Raw genomic sequence first — 23,761 nt, 5'->3', positions numbered from 1 at the left:
TTAAAACCCCGTCTGAAGTTATCCACTGAAAGTTAGTATTCTTTTTCAATTAAAAGAAATATTTGAAGAGTGGGTGTTTTGCCTCCATGTAGGTCTTTTAACCATGTGTGTACCTTCTGCCGGTGGAGGCCAGAAGAGTGCATAGAACCGCATAGAGCTGGAGCTGCAGGAGCTTGTGAGCTGCCATGGGAGTGCTCAGAGCTGAACACCACTTCTCTGCTTTGAATGCAGAAAATATGAAATAATGTGGACAGGGTCACACAGGAAGAACAGGAAAACAAGTTTTACATAATTTTGTTTTTCAGGAAAACTAAGCCTTGACATTTCTCCTGATATCTACATACCATTAACTCTTTCAAATACATTAAACCAAATTCAACCCAAAAGTACACAATAAAAAATATTTTTTTTAACACAAGATAAAATAGTAGTCAGAATAATAATGAAACTCTTCAAACATGCAACAAAGCTTTTTAAACAGAGATACTTTTTTTTTCTCAAAGTGAATGTAATTGTTTGAATACATTGCAATTCATTCATCACTTCCATGGTAAAATACATAAAATTCAGTGTTGCATTACTGTTTCTGCTACATACATGAAAGTTGCCAGCAAGGACATATTTTTATAAAGGCTTGAACTGTCAAATATGACATAGTCTTTGAATTGAATACCTAAACATCTTTTTTTTTTTTTTTTTTTTTTTTTTTTTTTTTTTTTTTTTTTTTTGGTTTTTTGAGACAGGGTTTCTCTGTGTAGCTTTGTGCCTTTCCTGGAACTCACTTTGGAGAACAGGCTGGCCTTGAACTCACAGAGATCCGCCTGCCTCTGCCTCCCGAGTGCTGGGATTAAAGGCATGAGCCACCATCGCCCGGCAGCATCTTATTTCTATAATCTTCCTTTTCTTAGAAAATATAACTATCTCCAAGATCTTAATCTTGATGTTATGAATAAATCTACTATTTCTATATATTTTAATTTGAAGGTAGAATTGAGTGTATAAATTGAACAATGTGATAAATGATTCTTGTGAAAACCAACCAATTCAAAAACAGTCCATCTCTTCTCAGTAGACAACTACAATCCAAACCAAAAGCAAGCATCTAAAGCAATGCCAGTGGGCATGCCAACGTGGATGGGGAAAGCCCACAGAGCCTCACCTCTACACAAATACTGCCGGCAACTGAGGAAAGCTGGGAGCAGGAAAGGTGGTCTTCTCAGGGGAAGAGCATACAAATTGGTTGCCCAAGGACAAATGAACAGTCCTGAAAACATGCATACAAGTAACATGATGCATACTGAGCAGGTTATATTTAGGGATGTGTGTGTGTGTGTGTGTGTGTGTGTGTGTGTGTGTGTGTATGCATGCAAAAGCAGTTATCGAAAGACGAGGACATGAATATGAAGAAGAGTGGAGGGGGCATACGAGAAGGTATGAAAGGAAAAAAAGAGAATAAATTTAATTGTATTATAATCTCAAAAACAAAAATAAGCAAGCAACTATGCCTTAGAAGAGCTTTCTAAGACTATAGTATCTCTCTGCCCCACTGGATTGGACTCCCAATAATCACAAAGTTACAAATAAATATTAAAAACACTTCACGTGTAACAAGAGTTTTATCAGAAAGTATTTTTATCATACCAGTAAATGGTAACTAATTCCCTGATTTAATTCTATAGAATGTGTAATACTCATACTAGGTTTCTATAGAAAGAAATCAACTTGCTATACTTAATGGCCAATGATCTCATCAGTGGTTATAAAAGTCAGTGAAACTAAGGAATGTTCAAATCATCTAACTTTTCTTATCATCCCACTAATTCAATATCTTGAAGGAATGAAATAATCCTGTAAGGAATTGCTCTAGGTATAGAAAGCCCTCTTGGCAAAGTATGGTTCAATTTTTGTTGATTTGTAAATTAAAAATGTAATGCATCACGTTGCCAGTGGGCAGACAGCACATATGTTAAATTATTTTAGATAATCTTTCCCCCATAACTCCCTTGCAATCTAACCCAAACAAAGAAAAGAAAAGAAAAAAAGAGAAAGTACCACATCTTTCACAACTCTCCTGATTCAACACTTGTCTTCAATGTAAGCTTAGATCCGACTTTGCAACTTTGGTCAAACTGCAGAAGAAGGCAGGAAGAAGAGAAAAAGAAAATCAATAATTACTAAAATAATTGAACCAGTGGGAGTCATCAGTCTTACAAGGCAATAACTATAGAAAATTTTAGAGTGATGGACCATTACAATTAAAACATGGCTTCCTAAGGAAGCAGCTGCAAAGAGCTAACAGATGATCTTGAGATTTTTGTTCACTTTCATTTTTTAATTTTAAATATAAACTTACTATTTTATATTGGCTCCTAACTACAGATAAAGAGAATTTACTAAGTGAACATAATTATATAGTTTAAGGTAAACTTAATTTCATGAAACTATTCACTTTCACATAGCTAAGAGAACCTGAATACTCCTAAAGCTGTCACTTGCAAAAATCAAAAATGAAAATTTTGATTCCAACTTTCAATGTTTAAATCAAGTGATTCCAACTTCCAAGTTAAATCCCACATGTAGGGCATCTTACCTAACCCTTAGTGGACTCCTCACTCTTAGATCATTTCTTCATACAAAGCATATAGGAATACAGTTTCCTTGTCTTCTCCATGGCCGCATTGCAAGTCCTGTATTGTCCTCCATATGCACTATTAGCTGACCTTCTGTCCCTACTTCCTCTCATGACCTATTCAAAGTTAAATTCTGAGTAATTGAACACAATTATGCAAGAAAAGTCTAAACTATTGTCGATAGTTAATTATTATACCAAAATTCCCTAGCTAAAACACTTCTTACTTTCCTTCTGTCTAAAATTAAAATGACTGGCCAACAGAAATCTATGTAACACCATATTCAAGTATTTATAATACATAAAATAAAAATCTAGTCTAATGACAGACCACTACATTATTCCAACAAAGTATGATTCTTTTATCGAAAGTGAAACCCGTTTGTTTGTGTGGAACTAAACAAGACTCTCAGAGCTGATTTAGGATGACACTTTGTTCCTGTTGCCATCAGCAAAGAGACAGCATCCCATAATGAAAGAGAGATGTGGTTGGCCAAATTGTGATTTACTCTATCATTGATTCTGAATCAAGTAAGAGTCTGCATCTGAGGTCACCCCAAATACTTACATCTCCACCTCTTTGCAGTCATCTCCCAAATGGCTTCATACTTAACATTCTAACTTCAGTAGTTTCTTATTTCAAAGCATAGAAAACAGTTCTTTCTGCCCATTGGACTGGAAGACTCAAAATTCCTACCTAAGCTGAAAATTTGGTTCAGTGTTTGCTCTTTAGTCTACCCTTTTGCTTTCTCTTCAGTGATAGAGGTTATTTGGGATATTAATCCAGAGACAGCTTTGTACAGTCTTAATTATCATGAATAAATAATAAGGATAAACAGGAAACAGTATTAAAAATAAAATTTATTAATTAAGACTTCACAAAATATTTCCCTTACTTAGTTGTAAAGACTCTGTCTACCAGGCTGAAATATCTTACACTAGAATTATTTATTGAATTACTGTTTCTTTGGAAATACCAAATTAATATTCTATTTGAAAATTTTGAGAGTATCAACCATTAAATACACTAAATCCATTGGTTATATTTTACTACCTAAAGTATTAATTTTTTCTGGAAGAAAGAGGTAGCTTGAAGACTAAGAAGATAATTCTAAATTGTCTCCTTCAAAAGTAAATAATTAAAATTATCTAGTCATGCTTATTTTGTTATCATAGCTGGAATTTATAAATGAAGGCTACCTGGTATCACTCCATCTGATCTCTCAATACTCATTCACTGAACATCCATGCTCACCAAGTGTAAATACTGGAAATTCAAAGACTTCTCACTAGATTCAAATGTATGAGTTTGTACTCATAAATAGCATCAAGTTTTAAATGTAGAATTTCAAAGTAAAATCACAGCAGGAAGTGAAAAGATGAGTACAAAAAGCATGAGGAACCTGTGCAGTATACCTGCAAAGCATCAAAGCATTTTGACAGGATAGGGCATGGTTCTGTTCTTGGCTTTCAAAATATATACTGAAAATATAACGGATTCATTCCTTAAGATACTTCTCAAAGAGTTGTGCTGTGTGCTTAGAGGAAACTGAGGGAATATCTTTCTGCACAATAAAACCACTCTAATGAATTGTTCATATTTGTAGCTAATTTTTGAAGGCATTCGAGGTCCCGGGATAGAAGGTGACATCGCCATTGATGATGTATCAATAGCTGAAGGAGAATGTGCAAAACAAGACCTAACAACTAAGAGTAAGTGTCTCTCCTGTTGAATGTCACATGATGTGGTGTGGAAATGACCTAACAGCTATGACAGTAACATGTTTCCATTTCATACAAAAAGTTATGTTTTAGAGAAAACTTTCTTATTTCTGACTATAAATCATCCAAGGTATGCTTAAGTCAAATGATTAAATGCCATTGTTGCCATATTTGCAGTAACATAAAATTTCTGTAAAATTTCTACGTAATTCTATGTATACTAATTTAGCACTGTGATTTTGAAAACAGATTTAAAATATATTTATTTATGCTATTTTTTCAGGGGTTTAGAAAACTTTTATTAAAATATTTGGCAAACCTATACACTTAATACTCACATAACCAAGCCATTTTTAACTCCAAATAGTTGAAATATGCTGTTTTTTAATGCAGTTACATGGAAATTTAGAATGTATATTCTGTAGTCCTATTTTTTCTGATATAATTTACTTCATGTGTACTCTACAATCTTGTTAAATCATTTTGTTTTTATCTGCAGAACAGCTTAAATGTTATACTTTAACGATATCTTTAAATTTCTATTTTCTATTTCAGGCCCTTTTTTTTGGAGACAGAGTTTCTCTGTGTCGTTTTGGTGCCTGTCCTGGATCTCACTCTGTAGACCAGGCTGGCCTGGAACTCACAGAGATCTACCTGGCTCTGCCTCCCTAGTGCTAGGATTAAAGGCGTGTGCCACTGCTGTCTGGCTTCAGGCCCATTCTTAAACAAACATGAAATAAGATTTAAAAGTACTAGAAATACATGTTGACTTGGTCTTTAAATCTTCATCTCATAATATTCGTTTGAAATATGTATTCAGAACCTTTTTTTTGGAATGCATTTCAGCTGCAGGATTTTCTTAGGCCTATCTGGAAACCTTAATTCTCTGGTCACACAGTGAAGTAGCAACAGCCAAATTATAACTCATCAATAATGTAGCATATTCAAAGGTTTGAAACTCTATGTTGCTCAAGTCTGGAGTTTGCCAGAGCCTTTTAAACTCAGCATATTTATAGAAAAAGTATTACAGTCTAGATATTGAAAGTTAACTATGCAATTACAGCTTAGTGTACTAAATTGACTATATTATTTAGCATTGTAAAAAAACAAAAATAAAAACAAAAATCAATAGGCCTGTTATGATGCTTAATATTTAAAATACACATGTAGTAAAAATTTTCTGGATTTTCACTGCAGAAAAGATTCTGCTGCACCCACATGGACCCAATTTGCCCAGAACACAGGAAAAAAAAAAACAAAACCAAAACGAATTTTTTTTTCTTCAGAGACTGAGATTTCTTTTGGCTTTCAGAACACTGACCAATGATGCTTTACCTTACACTAAATGGAGGCCATATCCATATTGCATACAAATTTTACATCTTTATCAAAATTAATTAGATTTGATAAATTGAATTAAACTTTCTAAATGGGGAGAACAAGAAGAGAAAGCAGGAGTGATGAGAACAGTCACAGGGAAATGACTGTGAAAGCCGGACATGCTTTCAACGTCAGACTCTAGAATATTCTCCTGTCCGGGTTTTCAAATTAGTAAATACAGAGTAATATGTGTCTGCCATATAACTGTCTATCCAGGCTGCTTTTCCCTTTCTGCTTGCCTGAGAAATAAAGCTGATGTGTAATGCAAAACCTATTTTTTTTCCAAAATTACCTTCCATGTGTTGAATTTATTTTTTCAAAAAAGCTGTATAAGTAACCAAGTGGAATGTTTATGTCCTTAATGTCAGTTCTGGGCACTTATCTTCCTTGTCTCTAGATTCCGTGGATGGTGCTGTTGGGATCTTAGTTCATTTATGGCTCTTTCCAGTCATCATCCTCATCTCTATCTTGAGTCCTCGAAGGTGACCTTACCCTGGCAGAGGCTATCAATGATTCACCAGGCACTGGCGTGAAGAAAGAGTCTTTGTAAATGGACACTGAAAAAAACAAACTACCAAAGATTCCTCCACTGACTACTGACTCAAAAGTTAATAATAAAAACAACGTTTTTTTAAGCACTGGGGATAAAAAAAAGACATCATGGAAATATAACTTATTCCAAACTACATATAGGAGATAATCTTGGCCTGGGTACGAAAGAGACCTTCAGGTGCTTTTGTGGCTAAAAGGATTACAGCTTCATCTGGTTGAACTCTGGAAAAAGAAAAAAAAAAGTAAAGAAAGAAAAAAGAAGAAGAAAAAAAGAGCTATAGAAATCCTCGTCAAAGCACAAAGTCATGGCTGGTTTTGTTTCAAATGAATAGTTTGCTTGTTACCATGGAAACCTAATGGCCTGCCAACAAAAACCTCACTGTAAACAGGGTACGTGGAGAGCTGGCATTTATTTTCCTTTCAAGAAGGTTTTATGTAGAGAATTAAATAAATGTAGGCCCTTTTACCTTTGGCTGTTACCCTTCATTGAAAATACTCCAAACTCAGAATTATTTAGAGGTTTCATGTTCCTCCCCACCTTACCCCCACCCCACTTTTACTGTTGTTTGTTTCTGTTGTTGTTGTTGTTGCTGTTTGTCGTTTTTTCGTTTTTTACTGTTTTTTTTTTTTCTTTTCCTCCCTCCCATGGCTAAGCTAGGTAACTGTATGATGTCTCTTTTTGCATGCACTGCTATCCAGGACAGTAAACCTGGGCTTACATATTACACAGGCTTATCGGAGTTTGCTTGCGGCCACTTGAACACCCAAACTACGTCATCTGTTCCTATGAAGAAACCAAACCACCATCTTTTATAAATTGCCATGGAAACCAAGTGCCTTCAATGAAACAAGCCTGAATAATTTTCAACTCAGAAGCTTGCACCGCTAACAAAGGCTCGTGTAAAACTATTTTGTAAACAGACGACACAGCCTAAGTGTGCACATTACAGGCAAGACGCCCCAGCCGCTTCTGAAGAAGAAAGGACCCGCTGCTGCGTAAGCCCATGCAGACAAGACCATTTGTTTCACCTCCCAGACAGCCATGGCCTTTCGGCTTATTGTCCATGGAAAGGAACTTCCCTTGAGACCAGACATGGGAGCAACACTTTTTTCTTCCAGGTTATTAGATGGGTCAACCAGAGCAAAAGGTTGCTGTGATAATACTTAGCGCAGAAGGTGGTAAAACACAGAAGTGATTTTTTTTTTTACTCTAACCTCCATCTGAAATGAAATTGGCCCTGCCTTTAGAGGGAACAAGGAAATGTTTGAGATTGCCGTGCGTAAGAACTCTGCCGCGGAACTGGGCCTGACAAAATCTGGCTTTATTCTAAACTCTGAGGGTAATATGCCTCTGCCCTTTAGTCAGACTCTGTGCAAATTGTGAAATATTATTTTATTATTTTAACAAGATTAAAAAAAAACACTTTTACAAAAAAACAAAAACCTGTAAAAATGATTTTGAGCTACCTGAGGACAAACCACACCTTTAACCAGCCAGTTTTCCAATGCATTGTAAATTTCACTTACACCTGTTGGTTATGAAAATTTGAAGATCTTTTTCCTTAAATTATCTCAGCTTTTAACTTCATTTAAAAAGACTTTTGTCTAAAGAAGAATATTATTATGATCTGTTCTTTTCACACCCCAGGATTTAAAAAATACTGATTATGCAAGTAATTGGGATCAAAGTATTAAATTGCAGTATTTGCAAATATTAATATAAAAAGCACAACAAAATGTAGTAGAAAATGACAAAGCTTGATTTTTTAAGACAACTGTAGAAATGTTTGTGCAAATTCAATAATTCAACTTAAAATATAATTTTACAGCTTTGTTCAATAAAGGCTCTTTCCAGGTAAGGTATGATAAGCAGTATGTGTGTTTGTTGGACAAAATTCAATTATCACTAAAATGAGATTAGTTATGCAATTTACTGGTTCTGTTATCTTGGGATAAATCTTCAGTGCTTCATACACAATTAGTGTCCACAGAAAGAAATTTTAATAGGAACACCCGATACACTCTCCTTTATCTGTAATACATGTAAAAAAAATTGTTTACCTCTATAGGTAAAATACAAACCAAATGCAAGTTGAAATTTAATGTATAATTTCACAGTCAGTTTAAAAGGGGACATATCAGAAGACCTAGGTAGTGGCAGCATCAAGCTAACTCATATCCTTTAAGCTGAACAGAAGAAACAAATGATTATCATAATTTCTTTGACTTAAATAGTCATATTGAAAATTTTTCAAAAGTTCAAAGTCACTCATTCTATCAAACCAAAGATTTCAAGAAAGTGATATCTGGGGCATCTGGCATTTGAAAAATCTGCAATTGTCTCTATTTCCACTGTATTGCAACTAACCACATCTTTTCATTATCCCAGATTAGTAAAGCAGAATTTTATTTTATTTTATTTTGTTATGTTTTTTGCATTTTCTTTGCCAGGACACCAATAGTATCTTTTGATTTAAAGAGAGGCTTAATTTGTCATCTTCTTTCAAGTATCTTTAAGTTGATTTGAATAATGCTTTTGCAAAGAAACAGAAAAAGAGACCCCAAAATTCAGATTATTTGAAAACATGCATATCCTTTCAAGAAAAATAACAAGGTTTGTTTCTTCTAAGCTATCCCGAGCCAACAAGCTGCTAGAAGTAAAAGTTTGAATTGTATCATTAAGCATTTATCAAATAACTAAAATCTTTCCTAAACATTCCCATTGTAAGAAAACACACTTCCAAAGTTCATGAGAACTGGCTGGTACTTCAAAATTCATTTTGATTAAACTTCTAAGAAGTTGCCGATGACTGTGAAGAACAGGGGGCAATCAGAGGTGAAAGCAAACAGACCACTGGGATGGTAATAAAATGAATTTCTCACATGAGATTGACATCATTTAGACAAACCAACCAACAAAATCGGTATTTCGACTTCAGATCAAATGCTCAGTTGCTGTTGTTGAAAGTAAATGGCTAAAAATGTGGAAACTTTAAAAATGATTTGGGTACGTGGAATGGAAATTTTGTGAAATCACCTTGTCTATAATAGAACTAATGACCACGGAACCCTTAAAACACCCCTTTATTGACTGCTTTCCCATTCCTAACATTGCTGTGTCCACGAGAAACTGGACCCATCAGCTTCCCTGCACCATCTTGGTAGTGTGTCCGTCTATAATGGAGAGAAGCCAGTTGAGCTGATTTTTTTTTTTTTAATGGGGAAGCATCTAGCAATCAGGTTTTTGTTTTCTGGGAGTGACAACATACCATGTAATCTCCAATTATTGACACTGATTGATCCCCATTAATCAGAAGCGGTACCACTTTCATCAGTTAGTTCAAAGATGTTTCTTTACATGTTACCATTTCTACAATTGGGCCTATTTTGATTATAATTAGCAGTATTTCTATGTAGTGATATGAAGGTCCACCCAAGAGCTGAGAGGACCTGAGTATGAATATTCACCACATTCACTAAAGTTGCCAGAAGTGCCAACAATGCCAAATATGATCTTCTTTCCTTCAAACCTAAAAGTGAGAAAAAAAATATAACCAAATCACAATCATAGATTGTATAACTAATCATGGACTATGCAGGTTATAGCCTAATTTCCTTTGCTTTTTTAAAACATCAGAGTCTTCTTAGATGCTTTACATCCATACCTACCCTTGCTTTTCCATTTACTATCTATTTTCCTACCATCTGTTCTTATAGTTCCACCGTGGATCATATGTATTCCTGATCTGCTGTGGTCCTTGGTTCCATGTGACTTGTTATATTCAACAGATGAGGAGTTTGGCCCATGATTACATTTCTTTAAGAGAACTGACAGATGTATAGTTACAATGTCAGGCAGCAGACTTTGACACTAATGGCCCTTCATTTCATGTTTCCCACAGAACTGACTTGGCAGAGCAATGGGTTATATCTGAAATAGAACCTAGTCTGTTATACCATGTAATATACAATGAAAATAATTCCATTCTTTACTTTCATACTTGGAAATATGAAATAAATTACAGCTGTACTAATTTTTCACCAAACATGAAACTTTATTTTAAGTACTTTATAATAATAAACTTATCTACCAACAAAATGTGTAATTTAAAGAATAATCCATTTAGTTCTGTACTTAAGACTATAAACCTAAAAAAATAAAATGATTATTTTTCATAATCATTTTAATTTTATGTTTTTATTGGTAATTTTAAAGTTGGTGACAGACTGATCTGATTTTGGTAAACTTTTCAAATGATTCTCCTAAATACATGTTCTGTATCACAAAACTTTTTTTTAATGTGCCTTTCAAATACCAGGGCCACTCCATAGACATTTAAACTGGCAAAAATTTACCTCCCCTCAAAAAAATTCTGGTTGATGATACTTGCACTGTTTCAGCTGTGTCTCAACAAAGCAGAAGGCACACTCTTCTTGCAACTGGGCAGTTGATGTCAATGAGGAGTTATTGCATTTTCTGTGAAAACAATAAAATCATAGGGTTCAATCCCATGCTATTTCTTTTCCTACAACGTTCCCTTTGTGGCTCACCCATTTAATTCATTTTCTTAATGTTACTTTTAGAATGCAATGTATGTCATTTTCTACTCTGTCTTAGGAGAAAAGCTACTACAAAATTGATTTTTTTTCTCAAAGCTAATTTGAAAAGTTGGCTGAATATTCACAGTATATAAACATAGAATCATATGTGAAGTATGTCAACTAGGAACAGTCCCTAGTGGGTTAATGTCTGCTTGGAAATAAAAGAGAGATATAAAGATAAAGCTTCCACACATTTCTATATGGATTACTTCATGAGCACATGTTCATTTAAAGCTCAATAAAATTATGAGTAGTGCTTTCACTACCCTGAACCCATGTGAGAATTTCAAACAGGAATCCAAAATTTGGAGTAAGGTTGAGGTTAAACTCTGGGTAGAAACTGCAATAGTTTTCTCAAGGATATATTTACAACTGATTGAATTTAATTTCAATTGTACTAATTTTCATTGAGTTGATCTGAAATGTATTCTTATTTTTCAATAAAATGATGGGAAAATCTATGAGTAGGGATGAGCTTGGTAGTTTTGCTTGTTTTTGTAAGGCTCTTCACTGTTGCCCTGGGTTTCCAGGCTATCATTTTTATTTCTCGAGTCTCACCAGTATATTTAAATGTATAAGTTTAATCAAATATGCATTGTGTTAAATTTATATGCAAATGAGTTACATTGGAGACCATAAAGTTTAGATTTCACTTAATTGACATTTTGATATTTTTCTTCCAAATAGTTTCAGATAGCTGTATGTTATTTTCCTTTGGATTTTTTTTTCAATAAATGACATTATGTTAAATACTCTATTAGTGTTTGGGAAAATTTTCTGCTGTCAATAAGCAATTAACTTAAAAAAACAAAAATGATATTTAGAACGACAATTCAAATGAAAGTGTCATCATTTCTTTCTCGATTAAGGGGCTTTTATAGACTTACCATCACAGTGAGCATAATTAGACCATCAAGACTTGGGTAGATTTTTACATTCTTCACAAGATATCGTTTATATGATTGTGATAAACTCATAGACACTAAAATCTTCCTGAATGAATGTGAATTAAGAATTATGGTGTGGAGGCAGCCAGATCTCTGTGAGTTCAAAGCCAGCCTGATCTACACACTGAGAAACCCTATCTCAAAAAAGAAAAAAAAATTATGATGTACCTAGGCGTCTGTATTAGACATGAAATGATCGCAGCTTGATGACGCCATGATTCCAGCTGCAGTAATCTCATATTGATGATGCTAACCTTATTCAGAGAGGATTTTTTTTAATCACGTTTGTTCACAAGGACACTGTCAGCTAAATGTGAGTCTTCCCAAGGAAACAAATACAGAGTTCCACAATGATCAGTGGGAATTAAAGTGTAAGTGGAATTCTGAAAACTAGTACAAGTCTTTATTGTCTATTCGGTTTAATTTTTCCTCTATTTTTGCCATTGTGCCTCAAAGTAAACCCTTGAGCAATAAGAAATAGAGAGATAATTAACATTTAAATGCATTAATTGTGTTTGAAAATCAACTCCCTCCCAATGGTTCCTTCACTATGTGTTAAATTACTCTGCATTCTTCATGAGCCACTTCAATTTTACTCATTTTGTAGGTCTAATCCTTTTTTTTTATTTCCTAAGATAGTAGGAAGTTATTCCAAGTTTTATTTATTTTTATTTCCCAGAAGAAACAGTAACCTTGTTTATGTCAAGGCTGCCCATCCATGTTTTTCTATATTTAATAGGAATGAGGTAATATAGCATGATTTATTGCTGATTAAGTTATATTTGAACTAAACTCAAGAGGCTAGGAAATATTCAGAACTTTTATCTTTTAATATGAAATCATTGAAATTTCATAAACAGAAAGTAAGTCCTGTGTATTAGGAAAAAAAGAAAAAGAAAATCCAATTGTTGCAAAAGTTTTGTTTTCAACACAAATATCTGTTGTTTCTTAATTTAACAGGCAACAATAATTTTTTTCCTTTTTTTTTGATATAGGATCTCATGTAGCCCAGGCTGGACTCAAACTCACTGTGTAGCTGGGACATACTTTGAACTCTGGATCTTCCAGCATCTGAATACCCGAAAGGGGGTAGTTTGCATGTTAAAATTTTTTTAAGAAATAAAAATTAAATTAAATTTAAATTATAGTCATGCACCAGAAGGCTCAGCTCAGTTTTTCATAGTCAAAGCACAAATGTTAATATTGTTTTTGCAAAGAAAACTCACAAAGTTAACCTAAAGAAAATTAGCCTAATTTAACATGTTTACAGTAAAAGCCCAAATTAAACATGGAAGTAATACTTTATAGGGTCTTTTCTTTCTACTATAGTTTATTAATCATAATTAATTTGCTTGCTTGTTTAATGTTCCAAAGACATACAAGTTCCATCTTAATTCAAAGTCTATTTCTTTCCATATCTTTTGCAGTATAAATGTCCTGGTCTCCAATCACCTAGTAAACTTGAATAAGCTATGCGGCAAGCATTTTCAGACATGTTTGATAATTTAAATTACAAAACAATATTATAAAAATAATATGCTATAACCCAGGCATGGAGGTTCACACATGAAATCTCAATTCTTAGGAAGATAAACACAGGAAGATCACCACATTTTAGCACATTTCAGGTCACAGTGAAGTAGCAATTTCCAGGCCAGCCTGAACTACAGAGTGAGATCTCATCTCAAATAAAAACCAAACAAATAGTAAAAATCAAAACAGTACTTAGCAGAGATAGCTAATGATCTTCTAAATTTGCTTCTGTTTGGGATTATATAGCTGAATTCACTGGAACATGCAATTTAGTACAATCAGTTTATTACTTAGTTATTCAATGAACTCAATGACAGAATGGTATGATGCTATTATATAGCCATAGTGCAGCACTTAATTGTTAAGTAAGTAGTGAGGGTGTTTTGTGTGTTAAAATTTGCTAATTAAATAAATGTGCATTTTTTGTTTTTTGTTGATTAAGTTTTTGTGACAATATATAAATTATTTCAATGGAACTTTGCAAGTGTCCCAAAGGCCTTTACAATATTGAGGAACTGAAGATACTAAACGGCACCAGTTCTGATTATGCAACCTCCACGGAGCTTGTGATTTCTTACTCACCAGTCCATTCCTCTGCCCTCAGCAGCGATTTCTCTGTTTTGTCTTCTTTCAAGCTTTCAAACATGCTCACAGACAAATTAGTTCCCACTAATTGAGTGTAGCAGTTGTCCCTCCACGCAGTCTTTTTAGTTGAACCAGAATGAGAAAACAGTGGATTTTCTGACAAGAGCTAAGGAGTAAAAGCATAAGAAGAAAAAAGACAGGCAATGCCCCAGAGTGTTCCTTCCATAGTTGTCCCAAGGACGTTTGAGACTGCATACCCAGTTCAGACAGTGTAGCTAGAATAAGAGGCACACTAGGTCATCAGGTGTCTCAGGATGCTCAAACAGCATGGTGAGGCTTGTGGTGTAGAAACAAACAGTTGTTCTCAGAGAGACGAAGACAAAGAAAGGTTATGGTTAATGTCTCTTACAAGGAAACAATCCATATCAGTAGAAGGGAGAAAAAGAAAAATTTCACAACCAAATGCTCTTGAATAGGGGCACATGAACTAGAAAATGGAAATAGAGTGTTAATGAGTTAAATAAGCCTTTAAAGGATTTTAATAAGCATACTTGCAAATATTTGATCACATGTACATGTTTCTCATTCCTTATGCCCACTGTAAGTTCAGCCTAGCTGCTCTGCAGACCTTCCCCTTCCTATGTGAATTCACAACAAGCTGTAGGCTAATCTAGAGTACATTTTACTTTAATATGTCCTTCATCAAGCAAGTTCACATTGCAAATTAAGAGTATGAACTAGTTCACATTGTTCATTCTCTTCACCAATTTCTCATGACTTTCTACTCTTATGTCCCCACAACTCTGCCTCTCCCCTTTGAAAGAGAGATACTAGCAACAGTATAATATGATGTTCCAGATAATTGATGGGTGGTAGAGGGCAGTGGTCTTTTTGAAGCACTTTAACAGCTTTGGGGAGCCAAGGATGCCCAAACGTTGACAAACATTATCATCTCTGAATGTGCTGCTGGTTTTTGAAGAAAAAGTGTACTAAAACGCCTTGCACACATGTTATATTGGAAACAAGCCTTTTGAATTATTTCCAATTTCTCCAATAGGGCTCCTTACTCAGACACACATGCTATTTACATGATTTGCCATATTCAAAGTGTGCATCTCCAGATGCGTCATTTCATCTACCATAACTGCTAAAGACTACTCACTCATTAGCTCTGTGAATATGCATACAATGGATGACGTGCCCCTTTTCCAGCCTATCCCTCTCATGACATCCTAAGCACAATTTCATTTGAGATCCAGGATTTAAAAGAACAGTGTGTAGTAAACATGATTCTATGTTATTATCCAGTGTGCCTCAATGCAATAGCAAATCTGAGTTAGCGATTAAAAACAACAAACATTTGCTTTTGTTATAGTAGCAAGATGCTACCAGTTATGACAGGCAGTCATATTTCAGAAATGGCAAGTTGTAAACAAAAACTGAATTTTAGGATTAATGAAGTAATGGGGCAGGAGAGAAGTCTCAGCAATTAAGAGGGTTTGCTCTTCTTCCAGAAGACCCAAGTTCAGTTACCAACACCCACACTGGACAGCTAACAGCTGCCTATAATTCTAGCTCCAAAAGATCCAATTCCCTCTTCTAGTCTCTGTAGGTATCTATACATACAAAGCATTCACTCAGAAAGACAGACAGACAGACAGACACACACACACACACACACACACGCGCGCGCGTACACACACACACGTACACACAAAAAACCTTAAAATAATAAAAATAAAGCTTTAAGAAATTAATGAAATATGGCACTATGTATAAATTGACCAGTCAATTTATTTGAACCTGAAAGGAAACCTTTATGGCTCAGAATGCAGTTGGACTCATATTTTAATGTTAACTATAATCTCTGGGGAGAATCCTTGAAAATTAAGACCCCATTGTTTTAGCAGAAGGGAGATTTTGATTTTGTAGAGTTGGAGGAAGGGGAGGAGCTGTGCTTAAGAAAACAATTGGCATACTTAATTCTGATACTCTCATATTGGGCTAATGAAGATAGGCAGATCCTTGAAACTCATTGACCTATCAGCCTAGCATAAAGTTATGTGCATCAGGTTAGTGAGAATCACTGTGGTGAAAAATGGAAAGGAAATGTAATGATGGAGCGTGATTGAGGAAAGACAGTGTACGCTTTTGGCCCCAACATGCATGTGCTTCTACACATACTTTCACACTTTCAAGCTCACACACACACACACACACACACACACACACACTCATTCACACTAACAAGTACATACATTGCATACATAAGCACAGCCCTAACTCAAATGTTCAATAAAAATAATTCTGAGCTGTGTGATGTACAGTTTGAGAATCATCAGATTCTCTACTGATTATAATTTTAACCCCAATAGCTGTATGACCTTGACTAGATGTGGTGGTATTGTGTTCCCCAAAATATTGTGCATGCTAATAAACTTATCTGGGTTCAGAGAATGGAACAGCCACAATATTAAGCAAAGAGGATAGGCAGTGGTAGCAGACGCCTTTAATCCTAGCATTCCAGAGGCAGAAATCCCTCTGGATCTCTGAGTTCAAGGCCACATTGGAAACAGCCAGGCATGGTGACTCATGACGCCTTTAATCCCAGGGAGTGATGGCAGAAAGCAGGAAGATATATAAGGTGTGAGGACCAGAAACTAGAAGCATTTGACTGGTTAAGCATTCAGGCTTTTGAGCAGCAGTTCAGCTGAGAGCCATTTGGATGAGAACTCAGAAGCTTCCAGTCTGAGGAAACAAGACCAGCTGAGGATCTGGCAAGGTGAGGTTAGCTGTGGCTTGTTCTGTTTCTCTAATCTTCCAGCGTTCACCCCAATAACTGGCCTCAGGTTTGATTTTATTAATAAGAACATTTTAAGATTTGTGCTACAACTAGATAGTATAAAAAGTATTCCCTAAGCTGGGGCAGTGATTCACACTTGCAATCCAAGTAATTGGAAGTATGAGGCAGGAGGATTGCTGTGAGGACAAGGCGTACCCAGTCGTATATATAGTTAAATAAAGTGTCCCCTAGATCTTGTTTATTGCATAAGCTTCTTCGTGTCCCTCATCTATAATTGGGGAGATGTTCTAAGAAGTTCATACACGTAAACCAGGACCAGCATGTAACAAGTATTCACACAAGTGTCTGCTCACCTATGAAAATGTTTCCATAGTATTTACCCCCTCAATGACACACTGATTAAATGGAGCATACTCACCAAATATTTACAGTGATCTTTGACTTTTATATAAGAGCATAATAATAAAGTCACATTTACATTTTAAATAGTTTCCCTGATAATTATCTTCACAAATGATCTTTATTTGCTATACCTTTTTTACATTAAATATAGACAATAAAGAATTTTCCATGATATTTTAATGAATCAAATATCTTAATATCTTTTAACACTACATGAATTATATTAGCCCCTAAATGAAGTAAATTCTCTAATATTATAAGGGCTTTTTGAGTAGTTGTGTTTATTTTAAGAAAACTTCCAGAAAAATAAACTATTTTTAATAAATAATGACAAGCTAGGAAATAACATTTATTATGTGTTTATTTTGTACATAAATGTTGACCTCTTTTAAAATAACCCATAGGGGTCATAATTATTTTCACATGTAGTTAGTAGCAAGTAATAAAAAGACCCCATACTCATTTTATCTACTTGTTCCAAATGATGTCCTGCAAAACTGCAACAAATTGTCACAACTGCACCCCTGACATTGGTCAAAGCAATTAGTCATGTTCCCAAGTATTGGTTAAGCTTCTGTGTGCAGATTGTGTGTGTGCATGTGCATGTGTGTGTGTTGCTATACTATCACTTCTGTAGAGTCAGATGCCTGTTACTATGGTCAGAACACAGTATTTCAACCACATGGATCACTTTCATGCTGCCTTTCTGGAGTCCACTGACTTTTCATTTTGCCATTACAAGAACATATAATGTTTGCATTGCAGGGTATTTCTTCCCTTAGTATAATTCTATGGGGATGTATCAGTAGCAATAGGACTACATTCTTTAATTAATGTTGCAGAGTTTAGCTGTGGGATAGTTTGTGTAAGCATTCACCCAAAGAAAGGAATGGATTGTTTCCATTATGGGACTCTTCAAAAAAAAATGAAAACCTAAAAAAATAAACTCTTGTCCACAATATCTGTGTAAATGTTGGATTTTTTTTTCCTTCAGGATAAATGTCTCTAAGTAAATCTGCTGAGCTGTATGGTAATTTGCATGTTTGGTTTTATATATACCTTCTAAGTTTTTCCAGGGTTGCCTGCTATTTTATATTCCCACCAACAATGAATGGGTGTTCCAGTTTCAGTATATTTTCAGCAGGTTTGTGGTCATTGCTCTTTTGTTTCAATGATCCTTGTTTTAATTTGCATTTTTCTAAAGGCAAATGAAAAGAATGTTTTTCAGTCTGAGGATTGACAATAGAGAGATTTCTTCAGGGCCAGGCACTACTTACAACTGTATTTCAAAATGTTTCATAACTTTAACACAGCCACAACCAAATGCACCACCCACCCCACTCCATGATTGCTACCTGCCACACTCAACCAGTTGCCCACCATGAGGTTACCCCTTGCCATCCCCTATGCATGTTACCAGCTACCTTGCAATCTGACAATGCCCCACCCCACTACCCTGTACCAGCTACCCTCAGTCACTGTGCCACAATCAAATAATGGACCACCATATCCCACTGTTCTACACAAGCTACCCTCAACCACAGCTGGGAGCTGCCAGCCTTGGGAGAGACTAGTTCTCTCCTGCTTGAAAATTCCCAGACTTCTCCAGTGGAGTTTAGTTCCTCGCCTATAGTGCCCTTAGACTGGGAGCAATTTTTCATCTTTAATTCCCTTCTCTCATCTCCTCATATCTCTACTAGAACCTCCTGGAATCACCATTCAGATAAAATTCTGGCTTTTCATTTAAAGACAGCTTTAGGAAATCCAAACTGAAAACTCTGGCTTACGTATAGAAGGGAGAGTCAAGATACTGCTTTCAAAAACAAGCTGGCACATTTTATCCTGTTAACACCTCAACATGCTCACTATATATAGTCTGGTTAAACACATGTCTACCATTATGTATTTTCTGACATAAGGTCTTCTCACTCCTCCGTCCTCCTGTCTGGTTGAATATGTCTTGTCCTCCAATCTCTGTTCTCCTCCAGTATTAAACATATAAATTCTATAATGAAAATCTGTAGGGGTAGGGAGGGAAGAGGTGAAATGGTTCACTATAAGGAAAGGAATTTGAGTGTGTGTAGGGTCTTGTCTAAAAGATGTTCTTTACAAGGTTAAGGTAGGCTGAAAAATATAGCACTAAATTTTCTATACAGAGTCCTAAAGCAGTAAGGAACAGCATACCTCCCTGGTCACATCTTAGAGATGAGCAGGAGTAAAGGGAGCAGAAAAATTAGGGGGACAAATTGTCACACATTGACACAAAATTACACCCACTGGCAGAGGAAAGCAAGTAGGTTAAACAATTAAAATGTGCTAGACTTAGTGAAGCACACTTAATTCAAATTTTAGGCTGGAAATATTAATTGCCCAGTAAAAAGTGAAAATCACATTTGAAAGTTATTGAAAATGACAGTGTGTACACGAACAATAGCAATAATGAACACCATATGCTAGAAGAAATATCGATTTCTGTGACAGGATATAATGGACATATCCTTTGAGACTATTTTTTACATGTTTATCTATTCCCCTGTACATTAATTATTTGTTGATCTCAATTGTAGACTTTCCATTGTATTTGTTCATTCTGGGAAATAGTGCATCGAACATAAAAGCAATCCACAGCACCAGTACATTCCTTTTCAACTTTCCAGCCCAGATAGCACAGTTGATTTGAGTGTGTGCTAATGCCTATTTTGTGGACTCCAACACCATCTTAATTAGCTATACAAAGAGAGCTGAACTCCATAGATGCACACAACTTGTTTCAGCCAACCATCTGAGCAGTCTTTACAAACAGTCAGAAATGAAGCCAAGGCAGATTGTATGACAAATATAAAATGAGGTTTTTTCACTATCACTGACAAATAGAGATTCAACATTATTCTTTGTTTACCTGGCACTTCTCCCGTTTCCCTTATAACTAGAAAGGCATAAAGAGTCACCAATAAATACTTGTGAATTAGCCTTGGTATTATTCATCGTTTACCTTGTACACTCAATCTATTAGCACATCTTGTTGATTTTGCCTCTGGTATATATTTAAATGTTTTGTCTCATTATCCATCTCCAACGTGCCTACTATAGACCTAGCTGCTATGAATTCTTGCTAAGATACAAGACATCTTGTTGCAGACGTCTCCATCCTATTGGCTGCATCATACCTCACATTATAGACTACTTGATTGTCCTAGAATATAAGCAAGTAAATACTTTATTTCTTGATATTTTCATGGCATCCCCTTGCGCACCATCTAAGGACTGAATTATTAAAGTAATAAAATGTCTGTATGATCTACTTCCTACCACTCTCATTCATGCGAGTAGCTCTTTATTTTGTTTTCAGAAACGGAGCTTGCCTGAGTTTCTCCAATATGACTTCTGTAGCCTTCGGATTCTTATGCCTAATCCTAAACATGGCTTCTCTTTTATGCTCTCATTGAATACATGTGCTCCTCTGGGAATACTACTTCAGCTTTTATATCAAATCAGTTTATTTAGTATATGCATCCTGAGTTTTCCTTTGTATTTTTCAGAAGCTTAATTGAATGCTGATGTTTTTTCTGAGTCCCCACCTAATATAGTGTGAGTTCCAGGAAGCCAGGTAGAGCACATATTTGTTGCTTACCATTTATTCAAATATTTCTGAGCAAAACCATTTCAGCGACTGTGTTTGCCTCTTTAGAATCTTCCAGAAGCCAATTCCAAAGATTTCCTTTGAGACCTATTACCTTCAGTCATTTTTTTTTTCTGGTGATTAAGTTCATCACACCTCGGTTATAAACTTTAAAACATCAGTATATGTCACAGTGTTGTATGAGCTTTCCTGGTGATACAAGATTTTTGTCTGTTTCCTCTCATGCTGCGTGTTCTTCTAACTTCAACTATGGATATCCCAAAAGGTGGTCTGTGTTAATTTTGTCATGTTCCAGCCTACCTACTGTAAGAATTTTACCCCAGTAGATGATTTCCAAATTGAATTTATTCTCCTACTCTGCAAATCATAAAACACAGATAGAGGTTAATGTTGAATCCCTGACTTGAGAATCCAATAACCAATCAGTTCCCTCTTAATACATAGTTAAGAAAACAAGTTCCACAATCAATGTTGTGTTTTCAACAGACTATTTAAACAACCTTAGAGCTATTTCAGATTCCATTATTAGAAATAAGTGAAACCCAGAAACACGAGTTTTCATCCAACAGCTTAATGTGTTTGTAACCTATATGTGTACCCTCCCAAACAATAAGTACATGTATAGACACCTGATTTCCAAGGTTGTAGGAACATCTGAATTATTTGGGAAAAAAAATGCTACAGGTAGGTCTGTCTTAATAGAACACAAAATTAAATCTTTACATAATTCAGAAAACAAACAAAGAAAGACAAATGTCCACACACTGCCTAGTTACCCCAGCTCCCACCTTCCAGTGAACTACGCACAACTGTGTGTAAACACACTGAGTCCTCTTTGCCTCCATTTCTCCCATGTCTACAGTCTAATCACCATTTCTTCCATGTCTGGTGTCTTCTACCTTCCTGAACCCCATTCTGCCTGCACAGAAATTCAGACTTTGCAGCAGCATCTTAACTCGTGTCTCTGACTTTATGCCCCATTCTCAAATCTTGCACCACAATCCTATCAAGTTATTTCCCTAGAGTCCCACTCTCTTATCAGAACAACAAGAACATGGCACCTCAAGTCTACTGGTTCCCTCTCAGGGATCCTCACTGTCTACCTATTGCATATTGACTACAGTACAAATGCCCACATGTATAGCCACACTTAAAAAAATATTTGTCTCTTGTTAAACTGCTATATGGTGTGCTTTTACAGAAAAGAATACTATCCCTAGAATGCATTCACTCTTTCTAAATTCTTTGAATTAGACTCAAGGGATATCTTCTGACTTAGTGATGTCTTCTATTTTATGTTCCTGGGACAATGGGAGATCTAGTCATTCTTAAACATTTATGTCAAATGTTGGATTTTTTATCTGATAATTTTGTTAAAATCCCTATCACCTTTTAGTATCTCTTTTACAAGATAAAAATTTTGCTTTATAGTATAACTAACTGGTCCTTTCTTATTTTCTAAAGACTGTAAGCTCCATATGAGCAGGCACTATCTCCTATTTTATGTTCCCTGTAGTGACAGCATCAGGGATTAGTGTATACTAGGTGCTCAATATTTGTTGAATTAAACTAAACATATAGGAAACCAAATTAATAAAAATGTGTACATACATTCAAAATTTTAAGAAACAAGAAAAGTTTGTATATCATAATGTACAGAATAAAGAATTTATTGTCCCTGCTGCATTGCTTGTTTTATTACTACATTTAATATCACTCATGTTTATAGGACTCAATTCCCAACTTTTTAATAAAATATTAACAATGTTTGAACTTTCTCTAAAAGATAGAAAAACAGTCCTCATCCTAAGGATCAGTTAACTTGAATAGAGAGAGATTTTACTATTGACATGCATAAGGCAAGACAAGTATTGACAGACCTAGAACTCAAACCAGGGGACTTTAATATCTGTCACTATAACGTACCCTCATCTGCTTCTAGTATTATTTGTTTATAGATATAAAGTGAATTACTATACTAGTGATGCTTGAGAGTTTAGGTTAGTAAACAAGAACATAATGGTGTATATTCTGAAACATGAGAAGAATGACTGACAAAAGAATGGATCCTCTTATCAGAACTTATCAGGTATATAATTGTGTGTATGTTTTATTTAAACAATGTGCACAAATATAAGTATAGTCATGTATGCATATGTATATATTGGTTAGCATCTCAATGAAAATTGTAGTCTTAAATTTTCTTATGATTTTAAAATAATTTTTTTTAGTCATTTTCTCAGAGGCTAAATTAATCTCCTGGCAAGGAATCAAATCTGTTATACCACATAACTATTCTTCAAGAAATAAAATTGGGAAACATTTCTTTTCAACAAGTTGAACCATGTTGATGTTATTGTGAAGATACCTGTAACATCAGCACAGATGAGGTTCACATAACTACAGTCTTCAATGATTTCAGTGTTGGTTACGTACAGAAGTCTGTGTATGAATAGCACTAATTGGGGTCCCATGTGACACCTAGTCATTTGAATGCAAAGTTACATTAGAAATTGGGTAAAGACATGGTGTTCAAAGCTTGTCATCTTCATTCATTCTTAGCACTGAACATGGGCTGAAGGGAAGAATTGGAATGGTCATGGTACTAACATGAGATGCCTGATAACAAAAATCTCTCAATGATGTTTTTCCGACACACTCACACTGACAAACTGCTGTAACTAACAGGCTTAAGCAAAAGAACACTGATCTTGCTGAAGAAATTATATGACTTAGCTGTAAAGAAAATCTGTTTCTATGATTTTCCTTCAAAAAAGAACTAAAGCAATTTGTTAATTATTGTGTCTTTCTATTGGGTCACTATATTCCAAAAGGAAATTTCTGGAGTGTTAACTCAATGTAAAAATTGAGTAGAGAGAAATTTTATCGACAGACTCTTTTATCAAGTGAGTCTGAGACAATGCTGATTTGCATAATGAATAGCCTACAGAGAATGTCACACCTGT

At 35.1% G+C, this 23,761-nt stretch overlaps 1 protein-coding gene across 1 annotated transcript in view; it reads left to right on the top strand.

The window, feature by feature from the left end:
• Mdga2 (MAM domain containing glycosylphosphatidylinositol anchor 2) overlaps positions 1–6,645 on the top strand; it is a 779,363-nt gene extending 772,718 nt beyond the window's left edge. Inside the window, exons 16-17 of the mRNA XM_028859113.2 lie at positions 4,237–4,342; positions 6,129–6,645. Coding sequence (XP_028714946.1) covers positions 4,237–4,342; positions 6,129–6,217 — 195 coding nt within the window. The 3' untranslated portion in view covers positions 6,218–6,645. The remainder of the gene's footprint in view (positions 1–4,236; positions 4,343–6,128) is intronic.
• The last annotated feature ends 17,116 nt before the right edge of the window (positions 6,646–23,761 follow it).

Source organism: Peromyscus leucopus, chromosome 14 (assembly GCF_004664715.2).
Source record: "Peromyscus leucopus breed LL Stock chromosome 14, UCI_PerLeu_2.1, whole genome shotgun sequence".
NCBI lineage: Eukaryota > Metazoa > Chordata > Mammalia > Rodentia > Cricetidae > Peromyscus > Peromyscus leucopus.
The sequence above is the reverse complement of the archived record's forward strand: the minus strand, read 5'-3'. Positions and strand labels throughout refer to the sequence as shown.